This window comes from Mustela nivalis, assembly GCF_964662115.1.
Source record: "Mustela nivalis genome assembly, chromosome: 3".
In the NCBI taxonomy this organism is placed as follows: Eukaryota; Metazoa; Chordata; class Mammalia; order Carnivora; family Mustelidae; genus Mustela; species Mustela nivalis.
Genome location: NC_139022.1, coordinates 104,919,629 through 104,939,084, shown reverse-complemented (window position 1 = coordinate 104,939,084; position 19,456 = coordinate 104,919,629). Strand labels below are relative to the sequence as shown.

The 19,456-nt window shown below is 43.5% G+C and overlaps 1 protein-coding gene across 13 annotated transcripts in view; it reads right to left on the bottom strand.

Annotated features, from left to right (window-relative positions):
* The window catches only part of SIL1 (SIL1 nucleotide exchange factor), a 208,456-nt gene that overhangs the window by 164,015 nt on the left and 24,985 nt on the right, over positions 1-19,456 (bottom strand). For 4 of the 13 annotated variants that reach the window (XM_082725577.1, XM_082725567.1, XM_082725563.1 and 1 more), the window contains exon 2: positions 16,445-16,519. The exons of 5 other annotated variants lie outside the window; for them this stretch is intronic. Coding sequence is in view for 3 of the 8 variants with exons in the window: in XM_082725562.1 (XP_082581688.1) it covers positions 6,657-6,707 (51 nt within the window). In the remaining 5 variants the exon portion in view is untranslated. Of the gene's footprint in view, positions 1-6,656; positions 6,749-16,444; positions 16,520-18,581; positions 18,665-19,456 lie in introns of those variants that run through there. 4 more of the 13 variants (XM_082725562.1, XM_082725571.1, XM_082725564.1 and 1 more) reach the window with 3 other exon arrangements.

Here is a 19,456-nt window from a genome sequence, read left to right as displayed (position 1 = left end):
AGCCAAGGATAGGATAAACAAAAGCAGTGAGAGCTTCATTCTCTTACAGAATTGTCTTGTGTTCTAACAGCCAAGTCTCTCCTTGGAATTCAGTTTCCCTGAGCCATCTGGACTACACTCTAGGTGGCTACATAGGCACTTCCATGGAAATCTCAGCATTGCTGGCTGGATCTGCATCAGTGTCCACTAAAGAAATGACTGAGAATGGCCATTTCAGGGGCTCCTGGGTGGCTCAGGTGGTTAAGTGACTGCCTTCAGCTCAGGTCACAATACCAGGGTCCTGGGACTGAGCCCCACATCAAGCAGGGAGCCTCCTTTTCCCTCTTCCTCTGCCTACCGCTCCCCTTTGCTTATGCTGTCAAATAAATAAATAAAATCTTTAAAAAAAAAAAAAAAAAAGAATGGTCACTTCCTGGTGACTCAGTTCTGTCTCCAAACTCCAATACCTCTAAGGGGACAATAGAGAAGACAGGAACAGCCGGGCCAAATTCAGCAGACTTAGACTATTTGGACCACCCTAGATAGGGTCAGCTGGCATCCAGAGAGTAAGGCGCCAGGTCCTCCTTTTTCCCTCTCCTTTAAAATAATAAATGGAGGGGTGCCTGGGTGGCTCAGTGGGTTAAAGCCTCTGCCTTTGGCTCAGGTCATGATCCCAGAGTCCTGGGATCGAGCCCCACATCGGGCTCTCTGCTCGGCAGAGAGCCTGCTTCCTCCTCTCTCTCTGCCTGCCTCTCTGCCTACTTGTGATCTCTGTCAAATAAATAAACAAAATCTTTAAAAAATAATAATAATAATAAATGGATCTCCTGATAGTAAGCACAATGGGTTTTCTCTATAGCCTGCTCTCAAAGAAAACCAGGGACTTTCACGCACTCATCCATATACAACCTGAGGCAGAACTGGAGTTCATCTTTCCTTTCCCTGCTGCCTCCAAGCTTCCAGAGAAGGTCAAGTCCTCTTCGTGAAATGATAAGGGGAAGGAAGGTTCAACTCCCTGTCCATAACTCTAACAGGACCATCTGCAAATCCATAAGTACACCAACCCTTATTCTATGCTAGCTATTCTGGCACTTTGGATTATAGGCATTCAGCACTCCACTCTAGAAACAGGTACCTCACAAAGATATTTTACCATTATGCTCAGTCTCCAGAAAACACTGAGCAACATATCACAGAACCGGACATACTACAGAACAGAACAACATACTACAGGAACAGAACACTAAGCACCATACTACAGAACCACCACTGTCCGCAGGTAGTTGGTACCCCATGCACCATTAGTGGGTAACATAACCCTTCTACAAATGAGTTTCAGATGGTACAATCAGCAAAAAGAAAGCCCTCTTAAGAAATATGGAACAAGAAAATGTATACTGTTCTAGGCAACTTGAGACACAATTACAACTTCAAAATGATGAGAGGAGCAACAATTAGGTTCTTCCTTAAGCTAATTCAGGAGCCCGAAGAAAACAGCATTAACTTACAGAAAAAATTAGTGCAGCATGAGGACAGGTCACCAAGCATGGAACTTGCTACTACCATGTTGGCAATGACTCGGTCTTCCAGGTAAATCGGCAACTGAAACATCATATTTTATTTTTAATATGCCTTAGAGTCCAAGACTATTTATAATCCCAGATCCTTAAAAACTTGAAAGAGGGATGAATTTTAAAATGTACACATTTACATACGTGGGCAGAAACACAAAAATCAGATGCCTCTCAATACAGCTCTGGGAGCCCTAACTCACGGCTTTCACAATCCCACCTAACACCCAAAGAAAAACCGGGCGCCTTCTCCAAGAGATGGTGGGAGGCTGGGTAGGTAGCCAAGAAACAAAGAAACCTAAACTCAGCACTTGGCAGGACCATTAAGGAGCAGAGGATTTTAAATGCATTGTTTCTGACTCTAAATATGTCTACATTTATTACCAATTTGGGATCAGAAACCACATTTAGTTCTGCCGTGACCACGCACTAAAAATATTAAGCAGAGTATTGCCTAGGAAACAGCAGTCTTCCCCGCTGCGACAGCCCCATTTCAGAGTCGACTCTGCCATTGTCCCAGGGCTCCCCATCCTGGGCTTCACAAGCAGAAATGCCCCTGTCCTGCCAAGGTCTCACTTGGTTTTCAGAAAGCAATGATAGGAGCCGGAGCTGGGGACTACACAACCTTGTCATCCTTTCTAAGGCTGTTACATGCCTAATGAAATTCCATTTCATGGGCCTTTAATAACTAGACCCTACCAAATTAGGAGCTCCATAAGGAAGGAATAATTGTCCACTGCTGTATCTCCACTGCCCAACACTGTGCCTGGCACTCAAAAGTACCTGTTGATGGAATAAAATCAACAATCTAAAAAGAGGTCATCTGGGGGCACCCAGGTGGCTCAGTTGGTTAGGCGGCTGCCTTTGGCTCAGGTTGTGATCCCAGCATCCTGGGATCCAGCCCCATATTGGGCTCCCTGCTCAAAGAGGAGTCTGCTTCTCCCTCCCCCAGCCCTTATGCTTTCACTTGGTCTTGCTCTTTTTCTCTCTCCCCCTCTCAAATAAATAATTTTTTTATTTTTTGTTTTTTTTAATTTAAAAGGGATCATCTGGGTCGCCTGGGTGGCTCAGTTGGTTACACGTGTGACTTTGGCTCAAGTCATCATCTCAGGGTACTGGAATGGAGCCTTGCATCCAGCTCCCTGCTCAGCGAGGAGTTGCTCGTCCTTCTCCCTCAGCTGGTACACACTTCCTCTCTCTCTTGCTCTCTCTCTCTCTCTGTCAAATAAGTAAAATCTTAAAAAGGGGGGGAGGTCATCTGGAACAGCACAATGGAAAACAGTGTTGTCATTAAAACAGATGAAAAAAATTTTAAATAGGTGAACTTGTGGACAGTGATGATACAGGAAAACAGATACATATTTTTAAGCAGAAGCAGAACATAACAGCACAGGTGTATGAAATATTACTTTGAAAAATAGTATGTGTGACCACCTTTAAGATCGGATATGAAATTAGAATTACGAGAAGCTATGTTCAATGGAGTCTTTCTTCCTGAAACGTTAGCTATGTAAGAAAACATTTAAAATAAATACTATTTTCGGGGCGCCTGGGTGGCTCAGTTGGTTAAGTATCAGCTCAGGCCAGGATCTCATGGGTTGTGAAACTGAGCCTGACATCCAGCTCCACACTCAGCAGGCAGTCTGCTTGAAGATTCTCTTCCTCTGTCCCTCCCCCCACTTGCGTGTGTGTTCTCTCTCTCTCTCAAATCAGTAAATCTTTAAAAAAATAAATATTATCTTCAACATGGAACCCATTCCCTTGTCTGTTGACTTGATCTGGTCCTTGGGATGGCTCAGAGGCCTTGCTCTTGTCTGGCAAGCCCAAGAACAGATCATCCATTCATCAGCCTAAAGAAAAAGTACAAGGGCAAAGCTGCAATCTTCAAGTCCAACTTATCAACTTCACCCTGTTTGCCAGAGTACCTGCCAGTGTGCATCATCGGTGTGAATGGCTCACTAGACAGGTGGTCAAGATGGAGGTGTTAAGACAAAAGAGTATGTAAAAGATGACCTGGCCCAGCTTTAAGGCCAGAGTTTCAAATAAGGACCATCATGCCACACAGCCCAGGGCCTTCTAAGCCAGCAAAGTGACTGTTCAGAGAGTTAACAGTATACCAATCTTTCCAAATATTAAAAACAAACAAACAAACAAGAAAAGGGAACACTGAGTCCTCTGAGTCTAGATCGTGACACCAAAGCAAGCAAAGGACACTACAAGAAAACTATAGAACAATATGAATATACATGCAAATAGCCTCAAAAGATTACTAGCAAGCCAAACTGAGCACCCTATTAGAAAGGATTGTAGGGACACCTGGGTGGCTCAGTTGGTTAAGCGGCTGCCTTCAGCTCAGGTCATGATCCCAGGGTCCTGGGATGGAGTCCCACATCGGGCTCCTTGCTTGGCAGGGAGCCTGCTTCCCTCTCTGCCTCTGCCTGCCTCTCTGTCTGCCTGTGCTCGCTCGCGCTCTCTCCCTCTGTCTCTGGCAAATAAAGAAAGAAAATCTTTAAAAAAAAAAAAAAAAAAAGGATTGTATAACATGGTTGAGTGGCATTTATCCCAGGAATAAAAGGGCAGTTAAGCAAGTAAAATTTAATCCATTTACTACTACATGCTGATAGAATAAGGGGGGGACCCAAAACCATGATCATCTCAACTGATACCCAGAAAGCATTTAACAAAATCCAACATTCTTCCATAAACATTCAAACCAGGAAGAGAGCTTTACCATGATATAGGACATATATAAAGATGATCATGTATGGAGAACCCACAGCTAACATGAATGATGAAAAGTTGAAAGTTTTTTCCAAGATTAGGAACAATGTAAGGATGTCCGCTTACGTCAGTTATATGTGACATTAATATTGAAAGTTCTAGCCAGAACAAGTAGGAAAGAAAAATAAAACATACCCATATTGAAAAAAAAAATACCCATATTGGAAAGGAAGAAACAACACTATCTCTATTCACAGATGACATAAACTTATATGTGGAGAACCTTGAAGAATCTATAAGAAACCTGTTGGAGCTAATAAGCGAAGCTGCAGGGACAAAAATCAATATTCAAAAATCAGTTGTGTTTCTATACTTTAGCAAAAGAGATTCCGAAAGGGAAATGAAGAAAACAATTCCATTTAAAATAACATTAAAGGGGCACCTGGGTGGCTCAGTGGGTTAAAGCCTCTGCCTTCGGCTCAGGTCATGATCCCAGGGTGCTGGGATCGAGCCCCACATCAGGCTCTCTGCTCAGTGGAGCCTGCTTCCCCATTTCTCTCTCTCTGCCTGCCTCTCTGCCTACTTGTGATCTCTGTCAAATAAATAAATAAAATCTTTAAAAAATATAAAAACAGCATTTTAAAAAATCTAGGGTGCCTGGGTGGCTCGGTGGTTAAGTGTCTGCCCTCAGCTCAGGTCATGATCTCAGGGTCCTGGGATGAAGCCCTACGTTGGGCTCTCCATGCAGCGGGGTGTCTGCTTTACCCTCATACTCTCCTTCTCTGCGCTCTCACTTTCTTTCTCTCTCTTAAATAAATAAATAGGAATAAATTTAACCAAAAAAGAAATACTTTAACCAAATGAAAAAACTTGTACACTGGAAACTACAAAACTGCTAAAAGAAATTAAAGACAGCCTAAATAAATGCAAAGATGTTCTAGGTGGATTGGAAGACGTAGTATTGTCAAATGACAATACTACCCAAAACAATCTACAGATTCAATGCACTATCTGTCAAAATCCCCACAGCATTTTTCGAGGAAATGGAAAAACCGATCCTAAAATTCTTATGGAATCTTTAAAAGGAAGAACCAAGTGGGAGGATTCACATATGCTGACTTCGAAACTGGACCACAAAGCTAACAAACAAAACAACATGGTACTTACATAAAGGTAAACACATACTCTCCCATCTACAGTCAGTGATTTTTGAGCCACCAGGCGCCCCACAGTCAGTTATTTTTAACAAGGGTGTCAGTGACTAAGAATGGATTAAAGTCCTACATTTAACAGTAAAATTATAAAACATAAGGGCAAAGCTTTGTGATCCTGGATTGGGCAAAAACTTCTTAAATACAACACTAAAACCACAAACAATAAAAGAGAAAACATATAAACTGAATTCCATCAAATTTTAAAAATTTTTGTGCCTCAACACTAGCAATAAAATGAAAAGAAAATCCATAGAATGGGGGCAAATATTTGCAAATCACATATCTGATAAGGGTTTAATTTCCACAATATAGGGACACCTGGGTGGCTCAGTTGGTAAAGCGTCTGCATTTGGCTCAAGTCATGATCCCAGAACCCGACATCAGGCTCCCTGCTCCGTGGGTTGCCTGCTTCTCCCTCTCCTTCTGCCACCTCTCCCCTGCTTGTGCGCTCACTCTCTTATCCTCTCGCAAATAAATAAATTCTTTTTTTTAAATTTTCCACAATATAGAAACAACTCCTACAACTCAAAAACAAAAAGACAAGCAACCCAATTTGAAAACTGGTGAAGGAGGGGCACCTGGGTGGCTCAGTGGGTTAAAGCCTCTGCCTTCGGCTCAGGTCATCATCCCAGGGTCCTGGGATAGAGCTGCGCACATCGTGCTTTCTGCTCAGCAGGGAGCCTGCCTCCTCCTCTCTCTCTACCTGCCTCTCTGCCTACTTGTGATCTCTGTCTGTCAAACAAACAAACAAACAAATAAAATGAAAGCTGGTGAAGACAATATAGAAAAAAGGTTACTTCTCTAAAAATACATAAGTGGCCAATAAGCTCATGAAATTGTGCTTATTATCAGTTGTGGGTACCATAAGGCAAATCAAAATCACAAGAAATACCATCCGACACCTATTAAAATGGCAATGATTAAAAGGAAAGGGAAAAAAAAAGGAAAACCACCACTGACAAAGATATGGAAAAGTGGTATATTGCCAGAGGGCATGTAAAATGGTGCAGCTACTGTGGAAAACTTTGGCAGTTTTTCAAAAAGCTACACAGAGAATTCTATGACCCAGCAATTCCACTCCTAGGTATATACCCAAATATCTGAAAATAGTGACTCAAAAGATATTTGCACATCACTGTTGCCAAAAAGTGGAAATAACCTAAGTACTCACCAAGAGATGGGTAGATATTTTAGCAGATTTTTTTTTATGTGGTATATGCATACAATGGATTCTTCAGTCACAGAATGAAGTTCTGAAGCATCCTACAATATGGATGAGCATTAAAAATATTATGCTAAATATATATATTATGCTAAGTGAAATAAGCCAGACACACAAAAAAGATATTATGTAATTCCACTAATATGAAGTACCTACAATAGGCAAATTCAGACAAGAAAGTCTGAGAGTCAGAGGTCACTGGAACTGAGGGGAGGAGATAGGAAATGGGAAGTTACTGCTTAGTGGGTTCAGAGCTTATGTCTCGGAGGATTTAAAAAAAAAAGTTTTAGAGGGGCGCCTGGGTGGCTCAGTGGGTTAAGCCGCTGCCTTCGGCTCAGGTCATGATCTCAGGGTCCTGGGATCGAGTCCCGCATCGGGCTCTCTGCTCAGCAGGGAGCCTGCTTCCTTCTCTCTCTCTCTGCCTGCCTCTCAGTGTACTTGTAATTTCTCTCTGTCAAATAAATAAATAAAATCTTTAAAAAAAAAAAGTTTTAGAAATAGACAGTGGTAATGGTTGTACCGCACTGTGAATGCAATTAATGCTACTGAATTATATGCTTAAAAAATGGTTAAAATGGCAAATTTCATGTGATATATATTTTACCACACTGAGAATTTAAGACTGCTCACAAATTGGGAACTGTCAAATATGAGACAATGAGCACATGGGTATGCTCATTACACAAAAATTTAAGAAGCAAAAATGGCGTTTTCTGTACTTTTTCTATTAAGTATTTTTGGTCAAGATAAAGAAGCCCCCTTCTATTTTTAAATAGCTGTTTTTTATCATGAATGGATGTCATATTTTACCATGTGTGTTTTTTACATCTACTAAGATGATCACACAGTGTTTTTCCCTTTAGCCTGTTATTATAGCAAATTTTGTGTAAAGATCTCCTAATGTGAAACCACCCTTGCATACCTTGGGATAAGCCCAACTTAGTCAGATGGTCATTTTTGTATCTTACTGGGTCTGATTTGCCATATTTTGCTGGTCCTCCGTGTACTCCCATGACTCTCTGTGCAGCTGCCCTAAGACCCACCAAATTGTACTGGAAATATGGACTCCCTGAGAGCAGACTCCTTCCTCATCCACTGTTCCATCCCTAGCTAGTCTAAGGTCTAGGCCACAGCAAGCACCCGATAAAAGTATGGCTGATTAATTAATAAATGAAAGAATATGTGGAGAGACAAACAGGTGAGCAGATGAACACCTTAATCCAGAATACTGACACCCACTCAAGGAGATGTGCAGAGCAGATTTTTTCTGGCAGGGAGACCTTGCACGCACTCACCAACCACTCCACAGAGCAGTCTTCTCTATGGGCAGCACAGTTTGCAGCCCTGTAAGCTGAACCCCAGCCCTAGATTCTCGTCTCCCCATTTTCCCTCATTACCCAGTGAACAACATTCTGCAGTTCAGTGCCTGCTTTCACCCAACAGGATCCAGCCCTCATCATATCAAGGCACACCCCAAAGCTTAGATCCTGTGCTGAGATTAAGGAGGAATTCGGTATTGGAATCAAGCTTAGAAGTGTTCCTCCCAATCTTAGAGTTTATTCCCAACAATCAAAATGGCCTCATCCCAGCCCTGATTGGAAAAGCAAAAGCCCCTCCCATTAACAATTCACTGCATCAGCAGCACAGAGGAGGAGAGCAATCAGCAAGGGAAACAGCTGAATTATTTCAGCAGCTGTAAATTATGTGTTCTCTTTTCCTCTCCTCCTCCAAGTCCGTGCTCAACTGTGCCCCACGCCTCCACACTGAACCTGGGTTTGTCAAGTATCTACATCAACTACAGTAACCAAACTTGAGTTCAAGAAGCAATATTAAAAAGCACTAATTAACTGATATTTAAATACTGTGTTTAATGTCAACAAAATCACACCTTAAACATCTAGTCTATTAGTTATTTAATTAAATTCTTTAAAATCCTTGGACACTGGCACAGAGCACACTGCCTGGGGGAGCTATTCCCAGGCCTTGGCCTTGGCAGGCTGTGGAAGATGAGGAGCCCATACCCTGGGGAAGCAGTGCCAGAAGAGCCCAGTTTCCTTCTAGAGTCTCCTAATGAGGTGGCTTCTTTTCACAGCTCCACTGGTCTCCACAGGGGATCAAGAACATGACAAACACTTTCTGAGCATGGAAAACAGTCGAACCAGGACACAATTTATTTTTTAGTGTATTTAAAAATATATATATACACACACACACACATCCATAAACCCAAGAGAGATACTTCTCCCATCTGGTATCTGCTCTTCTGAAGAGTGGTGCATCAGAAGATATTCAAGCATGTATACAAAGGGGATATAACAGGATTTGTGACAGCAGGTAGGGTCAGGGGGCCCTGCAAGATGCCACTAACCAAATCCCAGCCTGCCAGGAGTCATCAGCCTGCAACTGACAGGGGCACACTCAGCCAGAGCAGCATCCTAGACTGGAGCCTGCAAGGGGACTCTAGGTTCCAGTGAATGAGCTTGTGATGGGAATGCCAAAGGGACCACAGAAAGTCTCCCTTGCCACAACAGGCTCCACAGGGACAACTTGCCAGCTAGCCTTATCATAGCACCAGGTTTGTTGAAAGGGGTGACATGCCAGCCACCCACCCAGGTAAACATATCCTAGAAACAGTCAGTCTCACAATAGGCCTCACAGCAGAGCATATTTGGTCAAGGATCAGTAAGCATTTGGAGCCCACCTTGTGGGCATCTCTGAATCCAATTCCACGGGATCAGACAGTATCTTTGAAGAGCATCAAAGGTGTGAGTGATGCCAAGTTAGCCCTCCCCTGCCCCACCCTTACTGCAGAGGCCCTAGTTTTCCTAGTTTCCTACAAAACTACCACCTCACCTCCAGGTTAGCCTTACTTTTTTGTCTCTGTTACTCAGGACTTTCCCTACACCTTCTATTTTGCCTGAAGAGTGTGCCTTGCCACAGAGTAGGAGGCAATTCTTTCCAATTAGTTCCTCCTGTCTCTCAGAGCTCAGGGATTCCTCTTATGGCAGCTCTCCTTAAAACAGCCACTGCGGCCCCCTGGTAATGCCAACAGAAAACACTGTAGAAAAAGCTTCGTAAATATTACAGCCTCTTAACCCTGAAAGGCAACCACTCCCATAAACAAGTAGGCAACAAGCCCTGGGTTCAGAGAAGCCAGATGTTTGGGTTGCCACTCACAAAAACATGGAGAGCATCCAGAGAAACAGAAAAGCACTAAGCCCACGCAGCCCAGACATGATGTTCACTTACTACCTGCAGTGCCTCACCCACGCCAAATCCATTTCAACCTCAGATAAGAAGTTAACAGTACCACCAATCCAGAAAAAAAATTGTTTTAAGATTTTTATTTATTTATTTGACACAGAGAGAGAGATCACAAGTAGGCAGAGAGGCAGGCAGAGAAAGAGGGGAAGCAGGACCCCCGCTGAGCAGAGAGCCCGATGTGGGGCTCGATCCCAGGACCCTGAGATCATGACCTGAGCCAAAGGCAGAGGCTTTAACCCACTGAGCCACCCAGGCGCCCCCAGAAAAATATTTTATAAGACCTTGTCCATTCTCCCATATAGGAGAGCTATAAAGAACAAAATTTCTGTTCTTTAGAGAACAGAAAAGATGAAGGAATCCTTACCACCTACTAAGAAACATATGTCCAGTTGCCACCACTTCCAAAACATTCAACAGGAGGATTATTCATCCTTCAATACCTATGTATTGAGACCCGCTGCAAGCCAGCCCTGGGCCAAGTGCTAGAGATACAAAGGCTAAGTAAATCATCTCGGAGTCCTCAAGATGGCCAATGGAGATGGAGGAGTCCCTCAGTCATTATAGTAAGCACTGGTTTGAAAGAGCCCACACAGATGTGGCCAGATGGCTCTGAGAAGGAGAGAACCTTCATCGAGACAGAGGGGATCAGAAAGGACTTCCTGGAATAGGTGAGTTTTAAAGATGAAAAGAGTAAAAGGAATCAGCCAAACAATGACAAAGGCATCCCAAGCAGAGGCAAGAGGGATTTTTGAAGACCTGGAAGCACGAAACTAGGAACATGCATTTATTTCAACAATAGCAGGAGCAAAGGACTTATGGCAGGTGGCATCAAGGCATACAAGAACTCTCTTTGCCAGACAGGTCAGATGAGCTTCAAACACATAGCTCTTTGCACTGTCTTGGCCAGCCTCTGGCATCTGAAGAACTGCCCACAGTGAGAGGGAGATTAGGAAGGCGAAAAGGAGACCTGCTATATGCCTGCTAAGATAAGATAAGAAGGTCACCATTGTTTGTGAACTCTGCTTATGAACTCATTCCTTTGCCTTGCAGTTCAGTGGTTTGTTAGCTCTTGCAAATTCTCAGTATCTATTAATAGAAAGAGCCAGTCAACAGAATCTGGATTTGGGCTGTATTACTCCCCACAGTGGCCTAAAACCCCAGCAGAGAACTTAAACAGGAAAGCAGTTTGAGAATCTAGGCAGTGTTTGTGCCACCTCTCCCTGAAGGATATGCCTGCTTTCCACTCTCCTTGTATGCTTCACATTCAGCAAGTTCATATCTCAACTCATGCTCTTCCCCCAACGTTCCTGATCCTTTAAGGTTGCCTAGCCCTACTGCAAAAGCCAGAAACCCAGGAAGCTCTCCACAATACCTCCCTCTCCTTCCTCCCACCCCCACCACTCTGCCCATCCAACACCAAACACAGTCAATTTCATCTACTATTTCCCTTCTGCTCATCTGACCAAATTGCTATAGCCACCGCCCACCTCTCAGGTGAGGGCCACCCCAGCAGGCTTTCGGTGAAGCCAGAACCAAGCCAGTCAGCACAATAAGGAAGCAGAAGCAACACAGCTTTACTTAATCTCTTATTTGCTCAGCCCAAGGTTTGTGGAGTACCCAAAATCCAGTCTCCTGAGTTCCTCCTTTGCAAAGGCTCTCAATAAAAGCCACTTTCTTCCTCAGATGAGGAGTCACACTCAGGGAGCCCATTCAATCACAGTAACAAGCTGCAACGTGGGCTGCAGGGAGGATTTGGTGCCTTGCCTGAATCCTCTGGAGATGCCAATGCATTGGGAGCCCAGAGGCCAAAGCCAGACCCATGATTATGGGAATCAAATCACAGTAGAGGCAAGCTGGGCTCTGCACAATGCCCCCACACACTCTGCACAATGCCCCCACACACACTGTACAAAGAGACAAGCTATGGGGACAGCCACTGAATTTAAGAATCTTCACCCCTACTGGCTCTACCATCCTCCCTCACCACAAGGGAAGCCATTTCCTTCCACCAAAGCAAGCAGATGGAAGAAGGCAATTTTGGGGAGGATAATGTGGGTGCCCACAGTAGCCTAGAAATCAATTCCCCCAAATAAAAGACAAAACAGGTATTAAAGAAAAGATCCAGCCATGTCTCTCAGCCTCAACTCAACGGAAACTTCCCTTCACTACATTCCCTACCAATGACCTTCCCATCTGTCAAGAAGGAAAAATGTATGTTGAATGAATGAACAAATGGAAAATGGAAGGAAGAAATAGACTGAGGAGCTAGAGGGTGGGAGCAGCATGAAGGACCTGCTCAAAACCAAATGTTCATTCATTCTGTCTCCAAGCACCTACTAGGTACTCTGTACCTGGGCAGAATGCTTTGAATACACAGGCATGCGCGATCTATGAAAGAGAAACGGGGCAGGGAGAAAAGCACTCCCCTTCATCTCTCTGGGATGGCATATTTCCGAATACTATTTTAACGGCACCTCCTGTTTTCCTGACATTAAAGCCATGCCTAACAGCACATACGCAAATAAAAACTTCACTTTTTATTATATCCAGTACTTTGGGGCCTTGTGGTTTCTGTTCTGAGGAAGAACCTGTCATTCATCTCCTTGATTAAAAATTGATTTAATTTGGCTTTCATTAGGTAGGTACAAGGGGAAAACATACAGATTCACAGAGCTAATTCGCACAGCAACAGGACTGTGATGAGTGCTGGCGACTGCACAGTTGGGTCCCAACCCACCTCCGATGAAAGACAATTAAAAAGCTCACGATGTGGAGCTTAAGCTCCAGCCAAAAGGAATTATCTTCCCACAAGTGTCTCTACCAGATTTTTGGTTAATATAAAAATATTCAAAAGGAAAGGAAAGGAAACCCCAAGGATATTTAACATACAACTTAGAATTTCTCCATTTTTCAAATTCCCTTACAGGGAGAAAGGGCAAAGAGGTCTTTATTTTTCACTTCTACTCTTCAAAACCTATCCCATTATTTGACATTGTCATAAAAATTTTCCATTTGTTGACAGCACAGAGCAGAGGAATGTATGGTGGCTGAGGAATTGCCAGCTGCTGTGAAGGGGCTGAGGTGAGATCAGGAACAGCTGCAGAAGCCGTGGGAGCTGCGGTCCTTCCCAACACTCACTCAGCAACAGAGCTGGAGCCGTCTGAGCCTGAGATCAAACACTAGAGACTCAGGCCTACAGCAGGCGGAACTCCCTCTCCACCCCACTTCAGGATCCAGAACTCAGGGATTTCAAGCAAATGGGCAGACTTTGTTGCAATGTCAAAAGATCGTGGGGTAAAATGTCAGCACATTACAAGTACACACCTTGATTAAATGTCAGATGAATTATTCTATAACCAGAACATGAACACAATTTTATACCCCCATCTGCTTGAAACCATCCAACAGTTTTCCAGGGCCCTGAGGATCAAGGCCAAATTTCACATGCAGGCTGCCCACCATCAAGCCAAGATCAGTATCTCCAGCTTTGTCTCTTTCCTCTCCCTGTCTACTGTTGGCTTTATGAAACTTGTTTCCAGGGCTCTAAGACATCTTGTTTCCCACCTCCAGGTCTTTGTACACGTCGTTCCCTCTGTTCGGAATTCTGTTACCCCTCATCTTTATGTGGCAAATTCCTACCATCCTAAAAAATTTCCTCTTCACCCTCAAAGACACTTCCTCCAGGGCACTGCCACTGACCCTTTCCACTGGACAAAATGTGTGCTGCAACAGCATGCATAACCCCCTGGATGACACCACTTACTACACTTATAATATGGTTGTCCCAAGCATCTTAAGAACAGGGACCATGTCCACTTTGCACGCTCTCTTGGCACTTGACACAGGAGAAATGTTCAGTAAATTCTTAAAGGATGATTTAGATTCTATGTCAGGCTCACTTCTCAGTTCTATCCTAATTCACCCCCCTATACCCCAGCCAGTTATACGCTCATCTTCCCTACACCCCAACCTCAACCTCTCACATTTCGGTCATTAATGGATAGCTCACTCAAGGCCTTAACCTCACACATGTTCAATCAGTCATGTAGGCAGCACATGCTATGTGCTGCATACAGTGTCAAGTAACCAAGATAGAGATGACCAAGCCACTTCTCCTCCCTTCTGGAAGAAAAGGCATATAAACAAAAAATTGCCCCCACGGTATGACAAGTATCGTAATGCAGAGAAACATGGGGTGGGGGCAGTGGAGGTAAGATTTCAGCCATTCTACCCACTGTTCTCTCCCCTCCCGAGCCATGTTCCAGACTAACTACTCTCTATCTCTCCTCATTCTCACAGAAATCTCTCCAGCACTCTTTCCCTGAATACCTAGCCCAGATCAGTATTCTCTAAGCTGGGCTTCCATTTAGCTCCAGATTAATTCAAATCCTTTTGGCTTCTGCTTTCTCGTCTTCTTCAGTTCTTTTCCCCCAGCATGTCAGTCACATACATCCCTGCCTCTGCCCTAACCTGAACCAACTTGTCGAAACCACTATTTTTCCATCTTCTCCCTCAGCTGTCTTGGGTGATCACTTGACTTTTATGAAACATCTGCACTTACACGAACATACTTAACAATCCTTGTCTACAATGAAAAGAAAAGGGGACTCACAAGGCCAAAATACCAGAAAAAATTAAACCATCCTCAACACAGCCTTCTTCTTGTACTGCTTCCTCTTGCACATCCAAGTGCTAGGGCATCATGGCCTTCATGAGGATGCGACCAATCGTGTGACCTTTCCAGGGAGGTTATAGCACCCTTAATCCACGAGCCTCTGGGCTTGCATTCAGTCTCTGTGCATGCTAAGGTCACTCTATTTAGCCACACACTCACTTAAATCAACATGCACTGAGCATCCCTATGAGCCAAAAACCACGTTCCTCATAGTGCTGTGCACAATGTCTCATATGTAGCACATGCTCAATTAATGTCTATCACTGAATCTCTGAAAAGAAAAAAAAAAAAAAAAGGGTGAGTTTCTCCCACCCCTTCCCCAGGAATACCCCAGTGCAAAAAATATTCTGCCCTACAGCCTGCGCTGAGAGAGCTCAGCCCTCCCACCCCACCCCTCCGGCAAAAAAGCCTCTTACTCATTTAAGCCCAGACTTAGGGAGACCCTCACCCCAGCTAAGAAGATGCTGACACAGCCCTCCTATCAGTGTGCCTAGAGAGCCAGAGAAACCTGTGTTGTAAAACACCCTTTTAATCAAGTGACTTGTCTCCAGTTAGTGTAGATTTAGGGAAAAATTTTCTCAAGAAACCAGTAATAAATGGAGGGGAAGAAAAGAACAGAAATTAATGAACATAGTAATTATCCCCTGAAGTTGCAAATCAGAACAATTCCTCACTTGAAGACAAGTATGAAAAACAAGATTAAAATGCTTCAGGGATGTGTTCGTGAAACAGCAGGTAATAGAGGAGATAAAATGTATTTACAGTACCTCACTGGGGACATGTACCTTTTGGCTAATAGCTATCAGATACTAAATACCACTGTAAAAATAATATTCTTCCATGCTTCATTATGGAGCTAGAATTATCCATGGGAAAACAGCAATCCAGCAAACTACACTGAATGGTAACTGGAATAATTCCAGAGTCCAACCTTCTACCCAAGTGTCTGGCACAAGAAGGTCTAAGAGCCGGGTTATATACTCCTCTCTGCTTAGTCTGCTAGGGCTACTACAATCAAACACCATAGACTAGATAGCCTGAACAACAGACGTGTATATTTTCTCACAGTTCTAGAGGCTAGAAATCCAGTATCAAGCCTGTTTGGTTTCTACTTAGAGTTCTCTTCCTGCCTTGAACACGAGCACCTTCTCCCTAGGCCCTCACATGGCACTGAGGAGAAAAGAGCTCTCTGGTGTTTCTTCCTCTGAGGACATAAATTCTATCAGAGCCCCACCTTTGAGACCTGATTTAACATTACTTCCTTACTCCAAATACTGCCACACTAGGAGTTACAATTTCAACATAGGCTTTTGAGGAGACATCAACACCCCCTGAAGTGTGAGACCTATTACCACACACCAGCTCATTCACTGAAAAAGGAAAATGGAGGAGCAGCTAAGAGAGTGGCCTTGAGGAAAAATGGAGGACTGGGTAAAAAAAAAAAAAGTGGCCTGGGGATACACCAGCTGACTATGGGGTGAGGGTTAATGGCCAAAGATCCTAGAGCTATGAGGGCCAAGCTGAGTGTTAGGGTAGGGGCAGGGGGCAGCCCCAAGTCAAATAAACTCTTAAGAAACTAGTCCTCTCTCTTTCACAGAAGATAGCTAAATAACAATAATAGTAATGTTTAACAGTAATGAGTAACAAACGTGGACATAAATAATAGTAGGTACTAAGTGCCAAGTATTTGGCCTGCAGGGTTTCATTTGAGCCTCATGGAAATGAGGCACAGAATATACAATTACCATTTTTATATTACAGATAAAGAAACAAACTTACATTGGTCAAAGTCACTTACCAAGGTCACCCAGTATGGCAGGCAGACCTTCAAAGAGATCAGGTCCTAAGGCCAAGAAGAACCTGTAAATTTTACCTTTTAAGGAAAAAAAACGTATTTGCAGATATGATTAAGTTAAGGATCTTAAACCGATTATCCTGGATTATCAGAAAGGCCCTAAATACAATCACAGTGTCCTTATATGACATAGGCAGAGGGAGATTTGACACAGTCACAGAAAAGAAGGTGATGTAAAGACACACAGATTTGAAGATACTGAACTTGAAGTTGAGAGTATATGAACACAATCCAAGGAATGCCAGCAGCCACCAGCAGCTGGAAGAAGCAAGGAACAGATTCTGCCCTAAAGCCTCTGGAGGCAGTACAGCCCTGCCAACACCTTGATTTCAGTCCAGGGGTATTGACTTTAGACTTCTGGCCTCCAGAACTAGGAGAGAATACACCTCTGCTGTTTTAAGCTACAATATCTGTGCTAACTTGTTACAACAGCCACAGGAAACGAATATACCCAGTTAGGAGAGCAAAGTCAGGGTCCAAACCTGGAACCTGGTGACTCAAGGCCTACACTCTCAAGCCTTGTGCTTTGCTCCTTTTCTGCACAAAGCCTCACCAAGCCAAACCTATGCTCTGTCTGATGGGTGACCCCACCAAGACTTGAAGTACTTAGCAGTGACAACTCCTCTGCTACAGGCCCCCAAACAAGTCTCTTCCCTTCTCCCATATCACAGGAAAGGCTTATCAGTGGCCCAGCCATTATCTTAGTGTTTTAACTATCATGTAAGCAGTGAAACAGCCCATATTCCAAAAAATCCTGATGAGAAAGCACACCAAACCTTCTAATAAAGGCTTTCATCTAATCTGTTTGCACTTAACTGTTTTGCGCAACACCGCAAAGCTCCTAACCTCTGTTGCTCTGCTCCATCCAGTCTACAATTTCTTTCCCCTCAAAGACACACTAGGAAGGAGTTATCAGCTCCAAATAGCTCAGCGCCCCTCTATCCTCTGCTCACCACCTGATGACTTCCCAGGAACACAGAGGAAAGGAGTGAGTTATACTGAACTCCTCTCTCTAAGCCCTTGGGGTAAATATTGGTGTGAGCAGGCTGGCCCAGAGGTGCCTCAAGTTAACCAATCCTGGAAACTAATAATCCTAACTAACAAATAAGAACACATTGTCAGAACAAAGGTACAGCATCCCAAAATGCACTTTTTGAACCTATTCTGACAAATATGGTTCAGCTTTAATTATTTTTAACACTTCAAAGTGCAGGTGGTAAAACACAGCAGTGTGCGCTGTAAAAATAATGATGTCTTGCTAACGCAGGACATTTGTGGCTGATGTGGCTATTCAGTCTTTGCTGAGGAGCCAACACACAGATAGGATTTCTGGGAAAACAATCAACTTGGTGGATTACCAAAGGAGAAGACTTGGGACTTATTAGGCAGTGAAACAATAGGTAACTCATTTGAGGACCCAGAGTTCTCCCACTCTTGTTTTTGCTAGATGCTTTTTTCTTCTCTCCCTCAACCCCTTACCTTCAAGGTTTTCTGAGCAATGTCCTACCTTCTTGTCTCTTGCCAAGAAGGTTCCATCTGATTTTCCATCAGTATCTCAAAATAACAACCATATCTAATATTCAGGGGGTATTTACTCACTCTATGTTGGGCACCAACAACCCTTTGCCATTAGCCCCCTCTTAGAGATGAGGATGCTGCGACTCACGGGGATTAAATCACTTTTCAAGGTCAGAGAGCTAAACAGTGGCAGAGCCAGAATTACAAAACACATCTAACGCCAAAGTCAAGCTCTTAACATCAGACTCATATGACATCAATTCCTCAGATGAATTGATGGCCTTACCACTGTCACCTAGAGGAGACCTTAAAGAGACAAATCTACCTATTTTTGCCTAAGCTTCTGAGTGCTCAGAAAGATTGGCAAATATGTTCTTAAAATCTTCCACAAAATTCCCTTCACTGCTCATTTCCCAGAATCATCTGGAAAAAACAGTCAGTCCCAAGGAATCCTTGGGGTAATATGAATCAACTTGAACATGAAAGCAAGCTTACCCCAAGCTTACCCCTTTCCCAGGTGAACGAAAACCCCAAGGTTTAGCAGTACCTGAAGGCAGCTCACCTCTGCTCTCTCTACCTGTTTGAGACTCAGCAGGCAGGCAGTCAACACCAACATCTTCATTCCACTACCAGAGTAATAATGGAGAGTCCTCACATTTCGGGAAGAAAACCAAAAACCATAATAATGCAAAAAGGGAAGGATTACATAAGAAGAGAACAAAGCTCCAATTTCTATTTATCATGTATCAGCAGGTTCTGGTTTTTTAAGCTTCTTATTAAAATATTCTGGCTCCAAATTAGTTTTCTTTGCCTAGAGTAATTACTGCTTTAGCTCCCATCAAATGGGCCCCCAAAGATGTAGAAAAATGTAACTGAAAGGTTAACTTGTTCCATGGGAACTGCAGGGAGACTCCCTTACATCCTGTTCTGAAAGGCTATTTTGTTACCTCATAGGATAAAATCCCAGAATTTATCATGGTAAAGAGTTCTCCATTTCATCTCCCCTGGCAACAGGACTCACTGGGGCTAGACAGGCAGCGGGAAAGATGGTACCCAAAGCGAGAAAAGCCCCATTTTCTCAGGCAGCAGCACACGCACAAAACAGGCTCCCAAATTCTGCCCAAATCACTAGTACTGACATCAAATTCCAAAGCTACCTGTCACTGGCGGTAACACTGTCCCTTCTGACAGGAGGGAGCTCAGCAGGATGCCACGAGATTAGGTTCCATAACAGCAAAGAGAGGGAATGGAGAAGGAATGTAAACCATAAATTAGGGCTGGAAGTCCTGACGCTTCTCCTGCCAAGAGCTGGCAAGAAAAGACTGAATCAACTTTCTAGAAAGGTAAGACCATGAAAGGGGATGTTAAAATAAATTGAGAGAGAAAAAGGAAAAAAGATCAGAGAAGAGAAGGAGTCTTATTGCACCAGGTTTGCAA